This window comes from Schistocerca americana, chromosome 4 (assembly GCF_021461395.2).
Source record: "Schistocerca americana isolate TAMUIC-IGC-003095 chromosome 4, iqSchAmer2.1, whole genome shotgun sequence".
Classification (NCBI taxonomy): Eukaryota; Metazoa; Arthropoda; class Insecta; order Orthoptera; family Acrididae; genus Schistocerca; species Schistocerca americana.
Window position 1 is genome coordinate 539,039,552 of NC_060122.1, and position 16,094 is coordinate 539,055,645.

The 16,094-nt window shown below is 38.4% G+C and overlaps 1 protein-coding gene across 1 annotated transcript in view; it reads right to left on the reverse strand.

Moving 5' to 3' along the window:
- The window catches only part of LOC124612665 (calcium-binding mitochondrial carrier protein SCaMC-2), a 243,834-nt gene extending 239,916 nt beyond the window's left edge, over window positions 1-3,918 (reverse strand). The window contains exon 1 of the mRNA XM_047140989.1: window positions 3,590-3,918. Coding sequence (XP_046996945.1) covers window positions 3,590-3,784 — 195 coding nt within the window. The 5' untranslated portion in view covers window positions 3,785-3,918. The remainder of the gene's footprint in view (window positions 1-3,589) is intronic.
- Window positions 3,919-16,094: the final 12,176 nt, after the last annotated feature.

The window sequence follows — 16,094 nt, forward strand, 5'->3', positions numbered from 1 at the left end:
TGATTCAATGATAGATAAATGAACTGATCACGGTCAAGTTACTGATCACAAGAATTTATGTTCAATATTGTTGTCAATACAGAAGACAGTGGAATGCTGTGGGACCAGGCTATTACTTTAGGCTACTGGAAAAAGTGACACTTCAACCCAAGTACATATTCTATATTGTTGAAGTAAAATAAGCTTAGGGGGAAAAAAAAGGGGTAGTCCAAAGTAGGTGAATGAAAACAGATGCAGCACAATAGAAATTAAATAAACAAAAGTAGTGATTGCTTGTAAAGCTTACTTATAGGTAAATATATAAACATATCAATATGTTCACCAAAATATTCTGTGTAGTACATTGGTGGAATGCAGCCCTTGGAATAAAATATACAAAACCATCCTTATAGGCTGAGGCTACCTTCGTCATTGTTAACAGTGTGCTCTTAAAATAGGAAATATGAACTTCCGCTGTTGTCTTCAGTCTGAAGACTGGTTTGACACAGCTCTCCATGCATCTCTGTCCTGTGCAAGCCTCTTCATCTCTGCATAACTACCGCAACTCCTACCTGTTTGAAACTCTTACACTTACTTCCATTACAAACTGGCAATTCCTTGATGTCTCAGAATGTGTCCTATCAACCGATCCCTTCTTTTAGTCAAGTTGCACCGTAAACTTTCTTCCCCCAATTCAGTTCAGTACCTCACTGTTTGTTATATGACCTACCCATCTAATCTTCATCATTCGTCTACAACATCACATTTCAAAAGCTTCTATTCTCTTGTTCTCTGAACTATTTATCTTCCACATTTCACTCCCCCACATGGCTACACTCCAAAACTTAAACACTTCCTAACACTTAAATTTATATTAGATGTTACATTCCTCTTATTCAGTAAAGCTTTCTTGCTGTAACCAGTCTAAATTCTAAGAAAGGTTCTAGATGATGTACCAAAAAAAAAAGTTATTCTTTCAGTAAGCAGCAGTACTATAACTGTATGCAGCAGCACACATTAACATGTCACATAAACTGTCTCAAAACTGAAGCATGTGGGAAGTTCTAAATATGAAAAAAAAAAAAAAACACTGCAGAAAAATTAAAAAAAAAAATTGACAAAACTGACAATGGTCAAAATTTGGTAGCAGTCAAACCAATGATTTGTATGTGGATGCAAGCACGTGCTGCAAAACATGTATCCAGTTATAATTTAGAGATTCATCAACTGCTTTGAAAAGCCTTTCCAGAGAATTTTCACAGAAGTGTCCCAACACTATCCTGAAAATAGTGAAAAATTTCAAACCTGCAGCAGGTGTTGATTACTACGATTTGTTATGTACTTTGTTGAAAGATGTTACTGACAGTGTAATTTAGCCTTTAACTTATTGTGTAAATAAATTTCTAGTTGAAAGTCAGTTCCCTGATAAACTAAAAATTCAATAATGAATAATCGAGTTAGTGTTTTCTTGGGCAAATCAAATATAATTATCAATAAACAATTTTGTTTTAGGACAGTTAAATCCATAAGTGATGCAATGGATTCCCTAGTAAGATTCGTCCTAGATGTGTTCGAGACTAGGACCTAAGCCCAGGCTAAGTTTTGTGACCTGAGCAGAGCTTTTGATTGTGTAGAGAATAACACTTTGTTAACTAAGCTACTCTGCTATAGTTTTGACACCAACAGTATAAATACTTTTAAATCTTTCCTAGATAACTGCCGACAAGTTGTGTGCATTGGTAGAGAGAAGTCAAATTTGGTTTATGTTAGGACTGAAGTGCCCCATGTGTCGGTGCTTCGACCTTTATTGCTTCTGTTAATTATCTGCCTTTACTCATAAATTCTCACAATACTGTACGCCAATGACAACTTTCGTAAATAGAAGCTCAGATACAGCCACACTGTAAACACTAACCGAAAATACCCTTTCTCAATCTTCACCGTGGTTCAGAGTGAATGTTTCCAGAATGAAATTTTCACTCTGCACCAGAGTGTGTGCTGATATGAAACTTCCTGGCAGATTAAAACTGTGTGCCAGACCGAGCCTTGAACTCGAGACCTTTGCCTTTCGCTGGGCGCGAGTCCTGCTTTGGTAGAGCACTTTCCCCATGAAAGGGAATGGTCCCGAGACTGAGTCTCGGTCCGGAACACAGTTTTAACCTACCAGTAAGAGTGAATGTTTTCTTGCTAAATGGAAGTAAAACCAAGGACCTTTACTTTAGCTTGAAGGAGATCCCTAACCACCATGAATTAGGAATCATTAAATTTTCAGGTGTTACTACTGACAACAAATTGTCCTGGGAGCCACATATCAAAATATATTGGGTATAGATGTTCAAGAGTTATTTATTTAATTAGAAATTTAAGAAGGCATGTACCAGAGAACTATGTAAGATCAGCATATTTTGCTTTCTTCCAAAGCATTATATCATATGTAATTTTATTGTAGGGTAGTAGTTGTCACAAATGACATTTTACTTTTTCGGAAGACAGTATTAAGAATAATTACTGATTCCAGTAAATCATAACACTGTAAACCTCGATTCATTAAACTGCAATGTCTGACAGTAGTAAACCTATTCATTTTTAAGGTTCTGTTGTACAACACACAGTGTTTCAAAGTTTGTATTGAGAAGTGATATTCACAGCTGTAATACTAGAAACAGAACATGCGTAGACATGCCACATCATAGACAATGTAAATCACAGAACTCCTCCCTAGTCCTTGGGCTAAGGATGTTTAGCCAACTAAGCAAAGATTTTAAAGAACTACCTGTAAATATTTTTAAAGCCAAATTGTTTAAGCTACTGGTAAACAACCCTTTTTACACTATTGATAAATTTTTTGAATACGTAAGTACTGCTTTGTAACATGTGGTTTCTACTTTAACCCATTTCATGTAAATTAAATTACAATATGAAATGTATGCTCTTGTCTTTATTGCTGTTACGAGCTGAATGACAATAAAATTTAATTATTATTATTTCACAGGCTTCAAGTTACCTCGCCACGTGTGGGTAATGTAGAATATCATTTTATTTGTCTTATTCTGATAGCCTATTTATAGTTTATTGAGTGATAAAAATTGCTTGTCTATTATCATTGCTAATTTGCAATTGATGTTACCGCATCATGACTGCTGGCATGAACTTTTAGATGTAGTTCATGACAGACTGGATATCTCTTATGCCGTTGTCTAACTAGTGGCGCTTCTCTCATAAATTTGCCCGAACTTTACCTCAGAACCCAGCACAGACACTTACTACTAGGTACATATATACAAGAAATAGGCTCTGTGCTTTTCGCTTACCAAACATAATTCCTTCACAGCAACGACTGGGAAATAGAAATTCACTGACAGCAGCTACAAAACAATCTTCAAGTTCACGATGCACGTACATAGTTTGCGCTGTATATAAAATCTTGCAAATTATTTCGGTGGTAGCTTCTAATGGCATGGTTTTCGCTGTCCTAAATCAATAATTATTAGTTCCAACATCCCTGTTCTTCTGAGGTATAAGAAGGAAATGGTGAAGAAATGAAAGATTAACAGCGGCGTTAAAGCACTTGTCATGTAGACAAGTAGTTTGTAGTAACTTGATTCCGTACCTGGGCATATTTCTGGTGGACACCGAATTCCTTCAGAGCTGCTGAGAGATCGTGAATGTCAATTTTTCCATTTCCGTCAGTGTCCAGCGTTTTAAATAAGTTCTCCAACCTCTCCTCATCTTCTACAGGTAATTCGTGTAGATAATGAGGCGGATGACCCATAATAGGGTTATCCGCAATTGAATGATTCACCATATTTCAAGTCTCCAGTCAGTTTTAACGAGACTAACTGCTACACTCGACATACAATCAAAACATCGCTCTCCAGTCTCTGCAATGCGTCTGCGAAGCCTAAGATAACGACATGCCGACGTCAGACCTTTGACAAGCGACTTCTGCGGATCGTTTATGTAGGTCAGCGTTTCGCTCTCCCACGGATTACATATGTATGCAGTGCAATCCCTTGTCACAAATTAAAGCGAAATGTAATCACAAGTAAACGTATACATGTGCCTCTAAATCTTTAAAGAATATAAGCATTTTTTCTCTTAGGTAACTAAATTCAATCTATACAGCTACACAACTGGAATAACTTAACAATAGAAGCGATAGTATGATTATAGGACTACAACATAAATGTATGTACTATTGTCTGTTGTCTTCAATTAAGATGTTTTGTTTACAGTGTTCAAAAATTTCGCTCCATATTATCAGCAGGGTCGTTATTTGTAGAAAGGATACCAAATATACATCTATATACTGATCCTAAGGAGCGTAAAAATTTGTTGTAACTGTTGTTTGTTAGGGAGGATTAAAAGACTTAATTGCAATGTGGCGTATGAAAAATGCATTTTATTTCAGTCTTTCTATTTTGGAGTAATGTCTTTTTTCTTCTAAATTAGGACTTCAACAATTATTGCGTACAGTGGTGCATTATGAAAAAAAATTCAGCAACTTCTTTCATTCGTGCACTGGATTACATAAATCATATTCTACCAATTTGAGGGACTGGGACTTCAACGGTATGAAAAAACGTCGAATATGTATACTATTTTACGTATGTGTGTGGGTACTTCACTCTAGCGTGATGCGACTGAACGATAAAACAGTATCGATATAGACGATATATACAAACTCACCCCCCCACCACCCCACCGTGAACCATGGACCTTGCCGTTGGTGGGGAGTAGTGATGGGCTAAACTGCGATTTTCCGATATCAGTGATTTCTGTGAATGCTACTTTTCAGTATCTGTTATTCTTAACTGTGATTTGTCGCAGTTAAGAGTCGCAGTTAAGGAACCTAGGTGGTGTATCCCTCCGCCACTGCTATTTCCGCGATTTCTGCTACTTCCGCGATTTCTGCGACTTCTGCTACTTCTGCGACTTCTGCGATTTCTGTGACTCCTGCGATTTCTGCGACTTACTACCGTATGAAAAAGTTACATCTGTCCACAAAGAAAATTGCATCTCAACAAACCTGTCATTGGTAAGTATGTTTTACGTTTGTTCTTCCGTTGGCTTTAATTTTGTATTGAAGAAACAACTGTGAAAATGTTAATAGTGTAATTAATATGTAAGTAGCCATACAGTAGCGTAATAGTTCGTGTTTATAAAATGGATTCTAACATATTGTTATGTTCACAGGTACGCGAACTACATATTAGTCACTCAGTAAAGTGATAACTCAAAATATCATTGTCAACAGATCTGGAGAAATTGCCACTGCGTCTTTAGACCGTTTTCGTCAGACGAGAGGTTAGTTTCTAAGTGTTTCGATGGACTTAATTACTTCAGTGAGATCGTTCTTGCAAATGTGAAATATACCCCATTGAGTGGCTTTCATTAGAGCAAATTTTAGCAATCTACTCTGTCAATTATATTACTTGTAATTAGTGACAGCAAAAATTGTTTAATAATCCTTGTGATTTTGCAGACACAGTTCTGACTCTGATTACTGGTTGCTGTACGAATCTGTCCACATCAAGGCTGTTGAGAGAGACTCGTGAAGATTCAAGACAGCTCTTAGAAGATTTTGCAGTTTAAAAGTGACATAATTGCGAAATAAGTGTGCAGATGAGTGATTAAACTGCGTTTTATTGAAGTTGTTGTGCGATTTTAAAGGAATAATAAATGTTAAATACAGTGAGTGAATAATGAAAATCTCATTTTCCACATGTTTAAGCCGTCCTATACCCGTAATTTTCCGCCACTTATTTACTGGTAAACACTAGTTGGAGAGTGACATGCCCCCCCCCCCCCCCTTCCCCGTCTCCACGATCTTGGTGTGACACTGACCTGTAACATATCGCAAAGTCTACAATATGCATTTTGAGGCTGTTGATATGAAAGTGGGAAGTACAGATCTTCCATTTAAATCAGGAATAGCTGAAGTGCATTACTTGAAAGTAACACAGGAAAAGCTTACTTATGTAGGTGGTAGTAGTGTCGGCAAAAAGTTCTTGTGTGTGAAGTTGCCATGTGGAACACCAGGTGTAAAACTTTTATCCTGAGTCTTGAACTGTGTCGGAACAAAAGTGAGGCATTCATATGACCCAATAACACTGTTTTCATTTCACTACACTTATACAGATGTCTGAGTTCCTCTGTGTTAACATTGCAAAGTCCTGTAGGCATGTGGAGTATTAAGCAACACTGCCATATTGGAAGCAGAATCAAACACATTTGTTACGTTACTCGATATTTTCGGGAGAAAAAGGCAATGTTGCTTCTTATTAATATAATACTTCCAGAGTCACAGCTGTGTTTGACCAACCATAACTGATGCTGAATGTGCATGTCGTCATATAATGTGAAGGGCTTATTTCAATAGTGGTACAAGTCCATTACCTCCACTTTTCTGTCTATAATGCTTCTGAAATTAATGATCCAAACAAACATAAATAAAGGTTCATCTCTAGCAAGAAGCTATATGCTTCAATATTTCTGGTATCTCAACTGCAGATTTTTCAGCTCTCATTTAACTTTACGACTCTGTATCTCAAAATGAACAAAAATGGACTTGTACCACTATTGAAATAAGCCGTTCATATGCACACACAGCACATCGATCTCGTGAGGCACAAGGCTCTCATAACGAAGTACGTACGTCGGTCAACAGATGACACTAGGAAAAGTATGTTAACTGCGCTTTTTAGTTGCTACTTGCGACTCTTAGTTGCGATTTGTCACAGAAATCGCAGTTTGACTCGGTAGCGAATAGCGTAGTATGAACTTTGCTCAACAGATGGCAGTGCTAACTGCGCTTTTTAGTTGCTACTTGCGACTCTTAGTTGCGACTTGTCACGGAAATCGCAGTTGGACTCCACAGTGTATCGCAGAGATGGGCGTAGTACGAACTTTGACCCACAGATGGCACTGTTAACCGCGCTTTCTAGTTGCTACTTGCGACTCTTAGTTGCGACTTGTCACGGAAATCGCAGTTAGACTCGATACCGTATCGCAGAGATGGATGTAGTACGAACTGTGGCCAACAGATGGCACTGTTAACTGCGCTTTTTAGTTGCTACTTGCGACTCTTAGTTGCGACTTGTCACGGAAATCGCAGTTGGACTCCATAGCGTACCGCAGAGATGGACGTAGTACGAACTTTGGCCAACAGATGCCACTGTTAACCGCGCTTTTTAGTTGCTACTTGCGACTCTTAGTTGCGACTTGTCACTGAAATCGCAGAAAGCAGTGTTAAATTCGACCAATAGATGGCTCACGTCTTTGAATGTGTAATACTACTTGCGACTGCTAACTGTGACTGAAATCGCAGTTAGATTCTGTAAAGTTGCTACTGTGATATCTGTGACTTCTCAGTCACTGTGATTTCTAACATACGCGATTTCCTGCCCACCACTAGTGGGGAGGCTTGCGTGCCTCAGCGATACAGATAGCCGTACCGTAGGTGCAACCACAACGGAGGGGTATCTGTTGAGAGGCCAGACAAACGTGTGGTTCCTGAAGAGGGGCAGCAGCCTTTTCAGTAGTTGCAAGGGCAGCAGTCTGAATGATTGACTGATCTGGCCTTGTAACAATAACCAAAACGGCCTTGCTGTGCTGGTACTGTGAACGGCTGAAAGCAAGGGGAAACTACAGCCGTAATTTTTCCCGAGGGCATGCAGCTTTATTGTATGATTAAATGATGATGGCGTCCTCTTGGGTAAAATATTCCGGAGGTAAAATAGTCCCCCATTCGGATCTCCGGGCGGGGACTACTCAAGAGGATGTCGTTATCAGGAGAAAGAAAACCGGCGTTCTACGGATCGGAGCGTGGAATGTCAGATCCCTTAATCGGGCAGGTAGGTTAGAAAATTTAAAAAGGGAAATGGATAGGTTGAAATTAGATATAGTGGGAATTAGTGAAGTTCGGTGGCAGGAGGAACAAGACTTCTGGTCAGGTGACTACAGGGTTATAAACACAAAATCAAATAGGGGTAATGCAGGAGTAGGTTTACTAATGAATAGGAAAATAGGAATGCGGGTAAGCTACTACAAAAAGCATAGTGAACGCATTATTGTGGCCAAGATAGATATGAAGCCCACACCTACTACAGTAGTACAAGTTTATACGCCAACTAGCTCTGCAGATGACGAAGAAATTGAAGAAATGTATGATGAAATAAAAGAAAATATTCAGATTGTGAAGGGAGACGAAAATTTAATAGTCATGGGTGACTGGAATTCGAGTGTAGGAAAAGGGAGAGAAGGAAACATAGTAGGTGAATATGGATTGGGGCTAAGAAATGAAAGAGGAAGCCGCCTGGTAGAATTTTGCACAGAGCACAACTTAATCATAGCTAACACTTGGTTTAAGAATCATGAAAGAAGGTTGTATACATGGAAGAACCCTGGAGATACTAAAAGGTATCAGATAGATTATATAATGGTAAGACAGAGATTTAGGAACCAGGTTTTAAATTGTAAGACATTTCCAGGGGCAGATGCGGACTCTGACCACAATCTATTGGTTATGACCTGTAGATTAAAACTGAAGAAACTGCAAAAAGGTGGGAATTTAAGGAGATGGGACCTGGATAAACTGAAAGAACCAGAGGTTGTACAGAGTTTCAGGGAGAGCATAAGGGAACAATTGACAGGAATGGGGGAAAGAAATACAGTAGAAGAAGAATGGGTAGCTTTGAGGGACGAAGTAGCGAAGGCAGCAGAGGATCAAGTAGGTAAAAAGACGAGGGCTAGTAGAAATACTTTGGTAACAGAAGAAATATTGAATTTAATTGATGAAAGGAGAAAATATAAAAATGCAGTAAATGAAGCAGGCAAAAAGGAATACAAACGTCACAAAAATGAGATCGACAGGAAGTGCAAAATGGCTAAGCAGGGATGGCTAGAGGACAAATGTAAGGATGTAGAGACCTATCTCACTAGGGGTAAGATAGATACTGCCTACAGGAAAGTTAAAGAGACCTTTGGAGATAAGAGAACGACTTGTATGAATATCAAGAGCTCAGATGGAAACCCAGTTCTAAGCAAAGAAGGGAAAGCAGAAAGGTGGAAGGAGTATATAGAGGGTCTATACAAAGGCGATGTACTTGAGGTCAATATTATGGAAATGGAAGAGGATGTAGATGAAGATGAAATGGGAGATATGATACTGCGTGAAGAGTTTGACAGAGCACTGAAAGACCTGAGTCGAAACAAGGCCCCCGGAGTAGACAACATTCCATTGGAACTACTGACAGCCTTGGGAGAGCCAGTCCTGACAAAACTCTACCATCTGGTGAGCAAGATGTATGAAACAGACGAAATACCCTCAGACTTCAAGAAGAATATAATAATTCCAATCCCATAGAAAGCAGGTGTTGACAGATGTGAAAATTACCGAACTATCAGTTTAATAAGTCACAGCTGCAAAATACTAACACGAATTCTTTACAGACGAATGGAAAAACTAGTAGAAGCCAACCTCGGGGAAGATCAGTTTGGATTCCGTAGAAACACTGGAACACATGAGGCAATACTGACCTTACGAGTTATCTTAGAAGAAAGATTTAGGAAAGGCAAACCTACGTTTCTATCATTTGTAGACTTAGAGAAAGCTTTTGACAATGTTGACTGGAATACTCTCTTTCAAATTCTAAAGGTGGCAGGGGTAAAATACAGGGAGCGAAAGGCTATTTACAATTTGTACAGAAACCAGATGGAAGTTATAAGAGTCGAGGGACATGAAAGGGAAGCAGTGGTTGGGAAGGGAGTAAGACAGGGTTGTAGCCTCTCCCCGATGTTGTTCAATCTGTATATTGAGCAAGCAGTAAAGGAAACAAAAGAAAAATTCGGAGTAGGTATTAATATCCATGGAGAAGAAATAAAAACTTTGAGGTTTGCCGATGACATTGTAATTCTGTCAGAGACAGCAAAGGACTTGGAAGAGCAGTTGAATGGAATGGACAGTCTCTTGAAAGGAGGATATAAGATGAACATCAACAAAAGCAAAACAAGGATAATGGAATGTAGTCTAATTAAGTCGGGTGATGCTGAGGGAATTAGATTAGGAAATGAGGCACTTAAAGTAGTAAAAGAGTTTTGCTATTTGGGGAGCAAAATAACTGATGATGGTCGAAGTAGAGAGGATATAAAATGTAGGCTGGCAATGGCAAGGAAAGCGTTTCTGAAGAAGAGAAATTTGTTAACATCCAGTATTGATTTAAGTGTCAGGAAGTCATTTCTGAAAGTATTTGTATGGAGTGTAGCCATGTATGGAAGTGAAACATGGACGATAAATAGTTTGGACAAGAAGAGAATAGAAGCTTTCGAAATGTGGTGCTACAGAAGAATGCTGAAGATTAGATGGGTAGATCACATAACTAACGAAGAAGTATTGAATAGGATTGGGGAGAAGAGAAGTTTGTGGCACAACTTGACCAGAAGAAGGGATCGGTTGGTAGGACATGTTCTGAGGCATCAAGGGATCACCAATTTAGTATTGGAGGGCAGCGTGGAGGGTAAAAATCGTAGAGGGAGACCAAGAGATGAACACACTAAGCAGATTCAGAAGGATGTAGGCTGCAGTAGGCACTGGGAGATGAAAAAGCTTGCACAGGATAGAGTAGCATGGAGAGCTGCATCAAATCAGTCTCAGGACTGAAGACCACAACAACAACATACAAACTCAGAAGAAAGGCAAGTGATGTTTGTTATAGCTATAATATTTAAGCAGTCTGGTACTGGACAGACATCTTTTGTGGACGGTAACGTGTGTACTGTTTCTTTTAACCGTTAAGAAGCAGTATTCAAAGGGTAGTATACCCAGTTAGTGAACCAAGCACTTAACTTTATGAAAATGATATTGTGGTACAAATACCATAAACTAATACATTACTTTTAAAGCTGTCTCTGATGATACTCTAGGTAAGTGGAGTAGAAGCTACTAGACAGAAATTTCTTCAGTTCAGTTTTAAACTGCACTACGCTACACTTAAGCCGGGTTCACACACACAACAAAACTGTCAATACAGGTAATGGCCATACTGCAAGTTGCCTTGCAGTAGCGAGTGTGAACTCCCAACTTTTAGTGGCGCAACTTCAGCCATGCCACATAAACACCACTTTCCTTCCACCACTTCTCCTTGGTGGATGTATTTCGAATCACGAGCATTCTGTCAGTGTTATTGTGGAGTAATTCCTGGTGTACTCTATTTGATTCCAGGGTGCTCTCAGTTTATTACTGAAAAAAGTGAGAACGGTGGTCGGCAGGTACACTTTTGCAGCTTCTCGAACTAAAAGAACAGCAACATATGTTCGATTTTCTGCAGCAGTGTGTGTGTGTGTGTGGGGGGGGGGGCAATATTTGCAAACCAATGCCATATCTCAGTATCTTAAAAGTCTTTTGGACGAATAAAAAACTTAATATACAGGGTGTATCAGAAGTGATGGTCAATATTCATGGCTATGGCAGAAATGGTCATTCGAAACAAAAAAAGTCAAGTAAACATGGGCTCTAAAACGCATACTTTAAGAGCAATGAGCAATTCCTGATCTTCGAGGCTGTAAAAAAAATCTCTTCTACTGCAAGTTCTTTGCTTTCCATATTTTGGGGAGTGCTAGTATGGACCTAAACAACAAAAAAAGTTTGGTAAACATGGTCTCTAAAATGCATACCTCAAGAACTATGAGCACTTGTTCATCTTCGCTACTTTGACATACAACTCTTCTAATGAACAAGTGCTCGTAACTTTTAAGGTATGCATTTTAGAGTACTTTTTTACTGGAAGTTTTTTGTTGTTTTGGTCCATACTACCAATTTCCAAAATATGGTACACAAAGAGCTTGCAGTAGAAGAGATCTGCTACTTAGTATCGAGGATCAAGAATTTCTCATAGCTCTTAGGTATGCGTTTTAGAGCCTACGTATCTTGACTCTTATGTTTCCTGCAGCCAGGCGACTAGCGCGAGTTTTGGTGTTCTCGTAAAGATAAGTCATTTTAGATTATAAAACATATAGATTAGTACTGATTACGTGGTAAATAAGTGTGCCGTTTAAGTGTACCATTAAAGGTTTCATTTTTCTTTACGTAATATAGCAGAAAACGCGAAAAGACCGTACAGTCGTATTTTCTGTTTACGTTCTGCTGCAGCAAATCTATAGAATTTCGTTTAGTTGTTCCTTGCTCTCTCCAGCAATTTAACTTAGCGTACCTCTTCATTATTTAACTAGCATTCCGAAAAGTAGCGTAAAGTTTAAGTTGTTGTTTCAGAAACTTTGCACTTTTCTTTTTGTTTACACACAGTTGCGTATAGGCCAAATTTGTGTAACCATATTTTCGTGCTTATCTGTAATTTAACTGACTTATTCTTAATAAACTATTACGTTTATCATGAGTAAAAAGTGCTTGACTTGCCGTAGAATTGTTAGGTCGGGGCTTTGGTGTGATGGGTGCTGTAGTTTTTTCCATGTGGGTGACTGTAGTGGCGTGGGAATAGGGGAAGTAAATGAGACTCATCAGTGGTTTTGTAGGATTTGTAGTAGAGATAGGAAGATACTAGAACAGGAGGGGAAAATTGCCGCCCTTCAGGCTGAGTTAGACAAGGCCAGGGGAGATCTTGACAGGTTAAGGAGGGAGAAGGGTAAAGAGAGGTGGGAAGTGGCAACAGGAAACAGGAGGAACATGCCTAGAACTTTGTCTGACAGCTTTATGGTGAATGTGGAAAATAGATTTGACCTGTTGCTTCAGTTAGAAGCTGGTGAGCCTCAAGCAGTTGCAGGTGTAGACAGGGCACAACAAACTTTCAGCAACAAATTGAAAAGTAAGAATGTAGGGAAATCAGTAAAGAGAAAGAAAGTGTTGTTGTTAGGTAGTTCCCATGGAAGAGGTGTTGGCCAACTTTTGCAGGATGAACTAGGATCAGAATACCAGGTCACCAATTTTTTTTAAACCTAATGCTGGTCTGGAGCAGGTGACAGAGGATTTAGGATCACTTTGCAAAGATTTCACTAAGGAAGACACCGTGGTTATAGTGGGTGGGGCAGGTAACAGTATTGACAGAGATCCTGGGTACAGTATAGAGTGTGACCTGGCGAAGATTGCATCAGCATCGAAGCATACTAGTGTTGAGTTTGTATCTGTTCTTGGGCGCCATGACCGACCTCATTTGAACTCTTCTGTCAAGAGAGTTAATTTGGAGCTGGAACGGCTGCTCATGTCGGGTGCAGGGTCACACATTGGTGTGGTTCATGTTGATTCTCTCAGTAGGTGGGATTATACTAGGCATGGCCTTCACCTCAACAGGAAGGGGAAGGGTAAATTGGCTGGGGAAATAGCAGGAAAGTTAAAGGGGGGAGGCACTGTCATGAGTGGTAAAATACCAGTGGTTATAGGATTCAGAAAAGACCCTTTTTTAGGGTAGGGAGGACAGAAAGAAAGCAAATTTTAAGAGAGGTTAGAACTGAGACAAACCTTCAGTTTGAGAAAGAAATCAAAAAACATAATTCCAGCTTATTACATCAGCATAAACAGCCATTGGTTAAGAATTTTCAACTGTCAGCAGATATTTTAACTCCACCCAATTTTAACTCAGTCAATGTGAAATGTCAGCTATCTTTATTGCATCAAAATATTCGAGGACTGAGAAATAAAATTAATGAATTAACTATCTGCATAGATGAATTAGAGTCTTCAAACGCAGCTGACATAATCTGCCTCTCTGAACATCATGTGACCACTGGTATAGAACTTTTAACTGTTACAGGGTTTAGGTTAGCATCTCACTTTTGTAGATCAGAAATGGAGAAAGGAGGAGTTGCCACATTCATCAGGAACTGTCATAAATTTAAGAACATAGACATTCATACATTTTGCCTAGAACAGCATATGGAAGTATGTGCAACAGAATTAGAATTTCACAAAAAATCCTTTATAATATTAAGTGTATATCGAGCACCTGCAGGTAACTTTAATCTGTTTGTAAAGAACCTTGAAGCAGTACTGGCCCATTTAACAACCAAAAACAAAGAAATAGTGGTTGCTGGTGATTTCAATGTAGATTTCCTTAAAGACTCTCCCAATAAGAACTTATTTGAGTTAGTAACACTATCATTCAACTTAATTCCCACTGTAAAGTTCCCCACTAGGATAGCCACTTGCTCACAAACAGCCATTGATAATATCTTTATAGAAAAGTCCAATGAACAAAATTATATTACAAAACCAATAGTCAATGGCCTCTCAGACCATGACATGCAGTTCCTTCTGTTAAATGTTAATACTGAACAGGATATAAAATCTGTTAAATCTGAGCTCAAGAGGTTAATCAGTAAGCCAAAAATTAATTATTTTGGGACACTCCTCAGAGACATTCACTGGACTGTTGTTTACAGTGCTCATGGCATGAATGAAAAATATAACATTTTTGCTAATAAAGTGCTTACCTTATTCGAATACTGCTTTCCCCCAAAACTTACCAAGGTTAGAGCAAAGTCTACAAAGAAGACATGGATTACTCAAGGAATAGGGGTATCTTGTAAAACAAAAAGAAAACTGTATCTGTCAATCCGAAACATTTCCAATGTTGATGCTATAGCACATTATAAGAAATACTGCAAAATATTAAAGACTGTAATATGGATGTCAAAGCAAATATATTACAAGGAAAAGATAGTCATATCAGATAACAAAATAAAGACAATATGGGATATAGTGAAGGAGGAGACCGGTAGAACCAGACATGAAGAGGAACAAATAGCATTAAGAGTAAATGATACATTGGTGACAGATGTGTATAGTGTTGCAGAACTTTTTAACAAACATTTTATAACTGTTATTGAAAAGATGGGGTTGTCAGGTTCAGTAGATGCTGCCATGGATTACCTTAGATCAGACATTTCAAGTAACTCCCATAATATGAATTTGACCCTCACTACCCCAACAGAAATAATATCCATCATAAAATCTTTAAAATCAAAAACATCCAGTGGGTATGATGAAATATCAACAAAGTTAATTAAAGAATGTGATTCTGAGCTAAGTAACATATTAAGCTATCTGTGTAACCAGTCGTTTATCAGTGGAATATTTCCTAAATGGCTGAAATATGCTGAAGTTAAGCTACTGTTTAAGAAGGGAGATAAAGAAATAGCATCAAATTTCTGTCCAATTTCACTGTTGCCAGCATTCTTAAAAATTTTCGAAAAAGTAATGTACAGTCGTCTTTATAACCATCTTATCTCAAATAACATACTGTCAAAGTCACAGTTTGGATTTCTAAAAGGTTCTGATATTGAGAAGGCTATCTACACTTACAGTGAAAATGTGCTTAATTCATTAGACAAAAAATTGCAGGCAACTGGTATATTTTGTGATCTGTCAAAGGCATTTGACTGTGTAAATCACAATATCCTTTTAAGTAAACTAGAATATTATAGTGTAACAGGAAATGCTGCAAAATGGTTCAAATCTTATATCTCTGGCAGGAAACAAAGGGTGTTATCAGGAAAGAGACATGTATCAAGCTATCAGGCATCATCCAACTGGGAACTAATTACATGTGGGGTCCCACAAGGTTCCATTTTGGGGCCCTTACTTTTTCTTGTGTATATCAATGACTTCTCATCAGTAACATTACCAGATGCCAAGTTTGTTTTGTTTGCCGATGATACAAACATTGCAATAAATAGCAAATCAAGCGTAGTCTTAGAAAGATCAGCCAATAAAATATTTGTGGACATTAATCACTGGTTCCCAGCCAATTCTTTGTCACTAAACTTTGAAAAAACACACTACATGCAGTTCATAACTTGTAAGAGGTGTCCCAAGAGTTTATGTCTAACATACGATGACAAGAAGATAGAAGAAGTGGACAGTGTTATATTCTTGGGATTACAGCTTGATAATAAATTCAACTGGGAGGAGCACACCACAGAACTGCTGAAGCGTCTTAACAAATCTCTGTTTGCAATGCGAATTTTGTCAGACATAGGGGATATAATAATGAAAAAGCTGGCATACTATACTTACTTTCATTCCATAGTGTCATATGGGATTATTTTTTGGGGTAATTCATCAATCCAAGCTAAAGTTTTCTGGACACAAAAACGTGCAGTAAGAG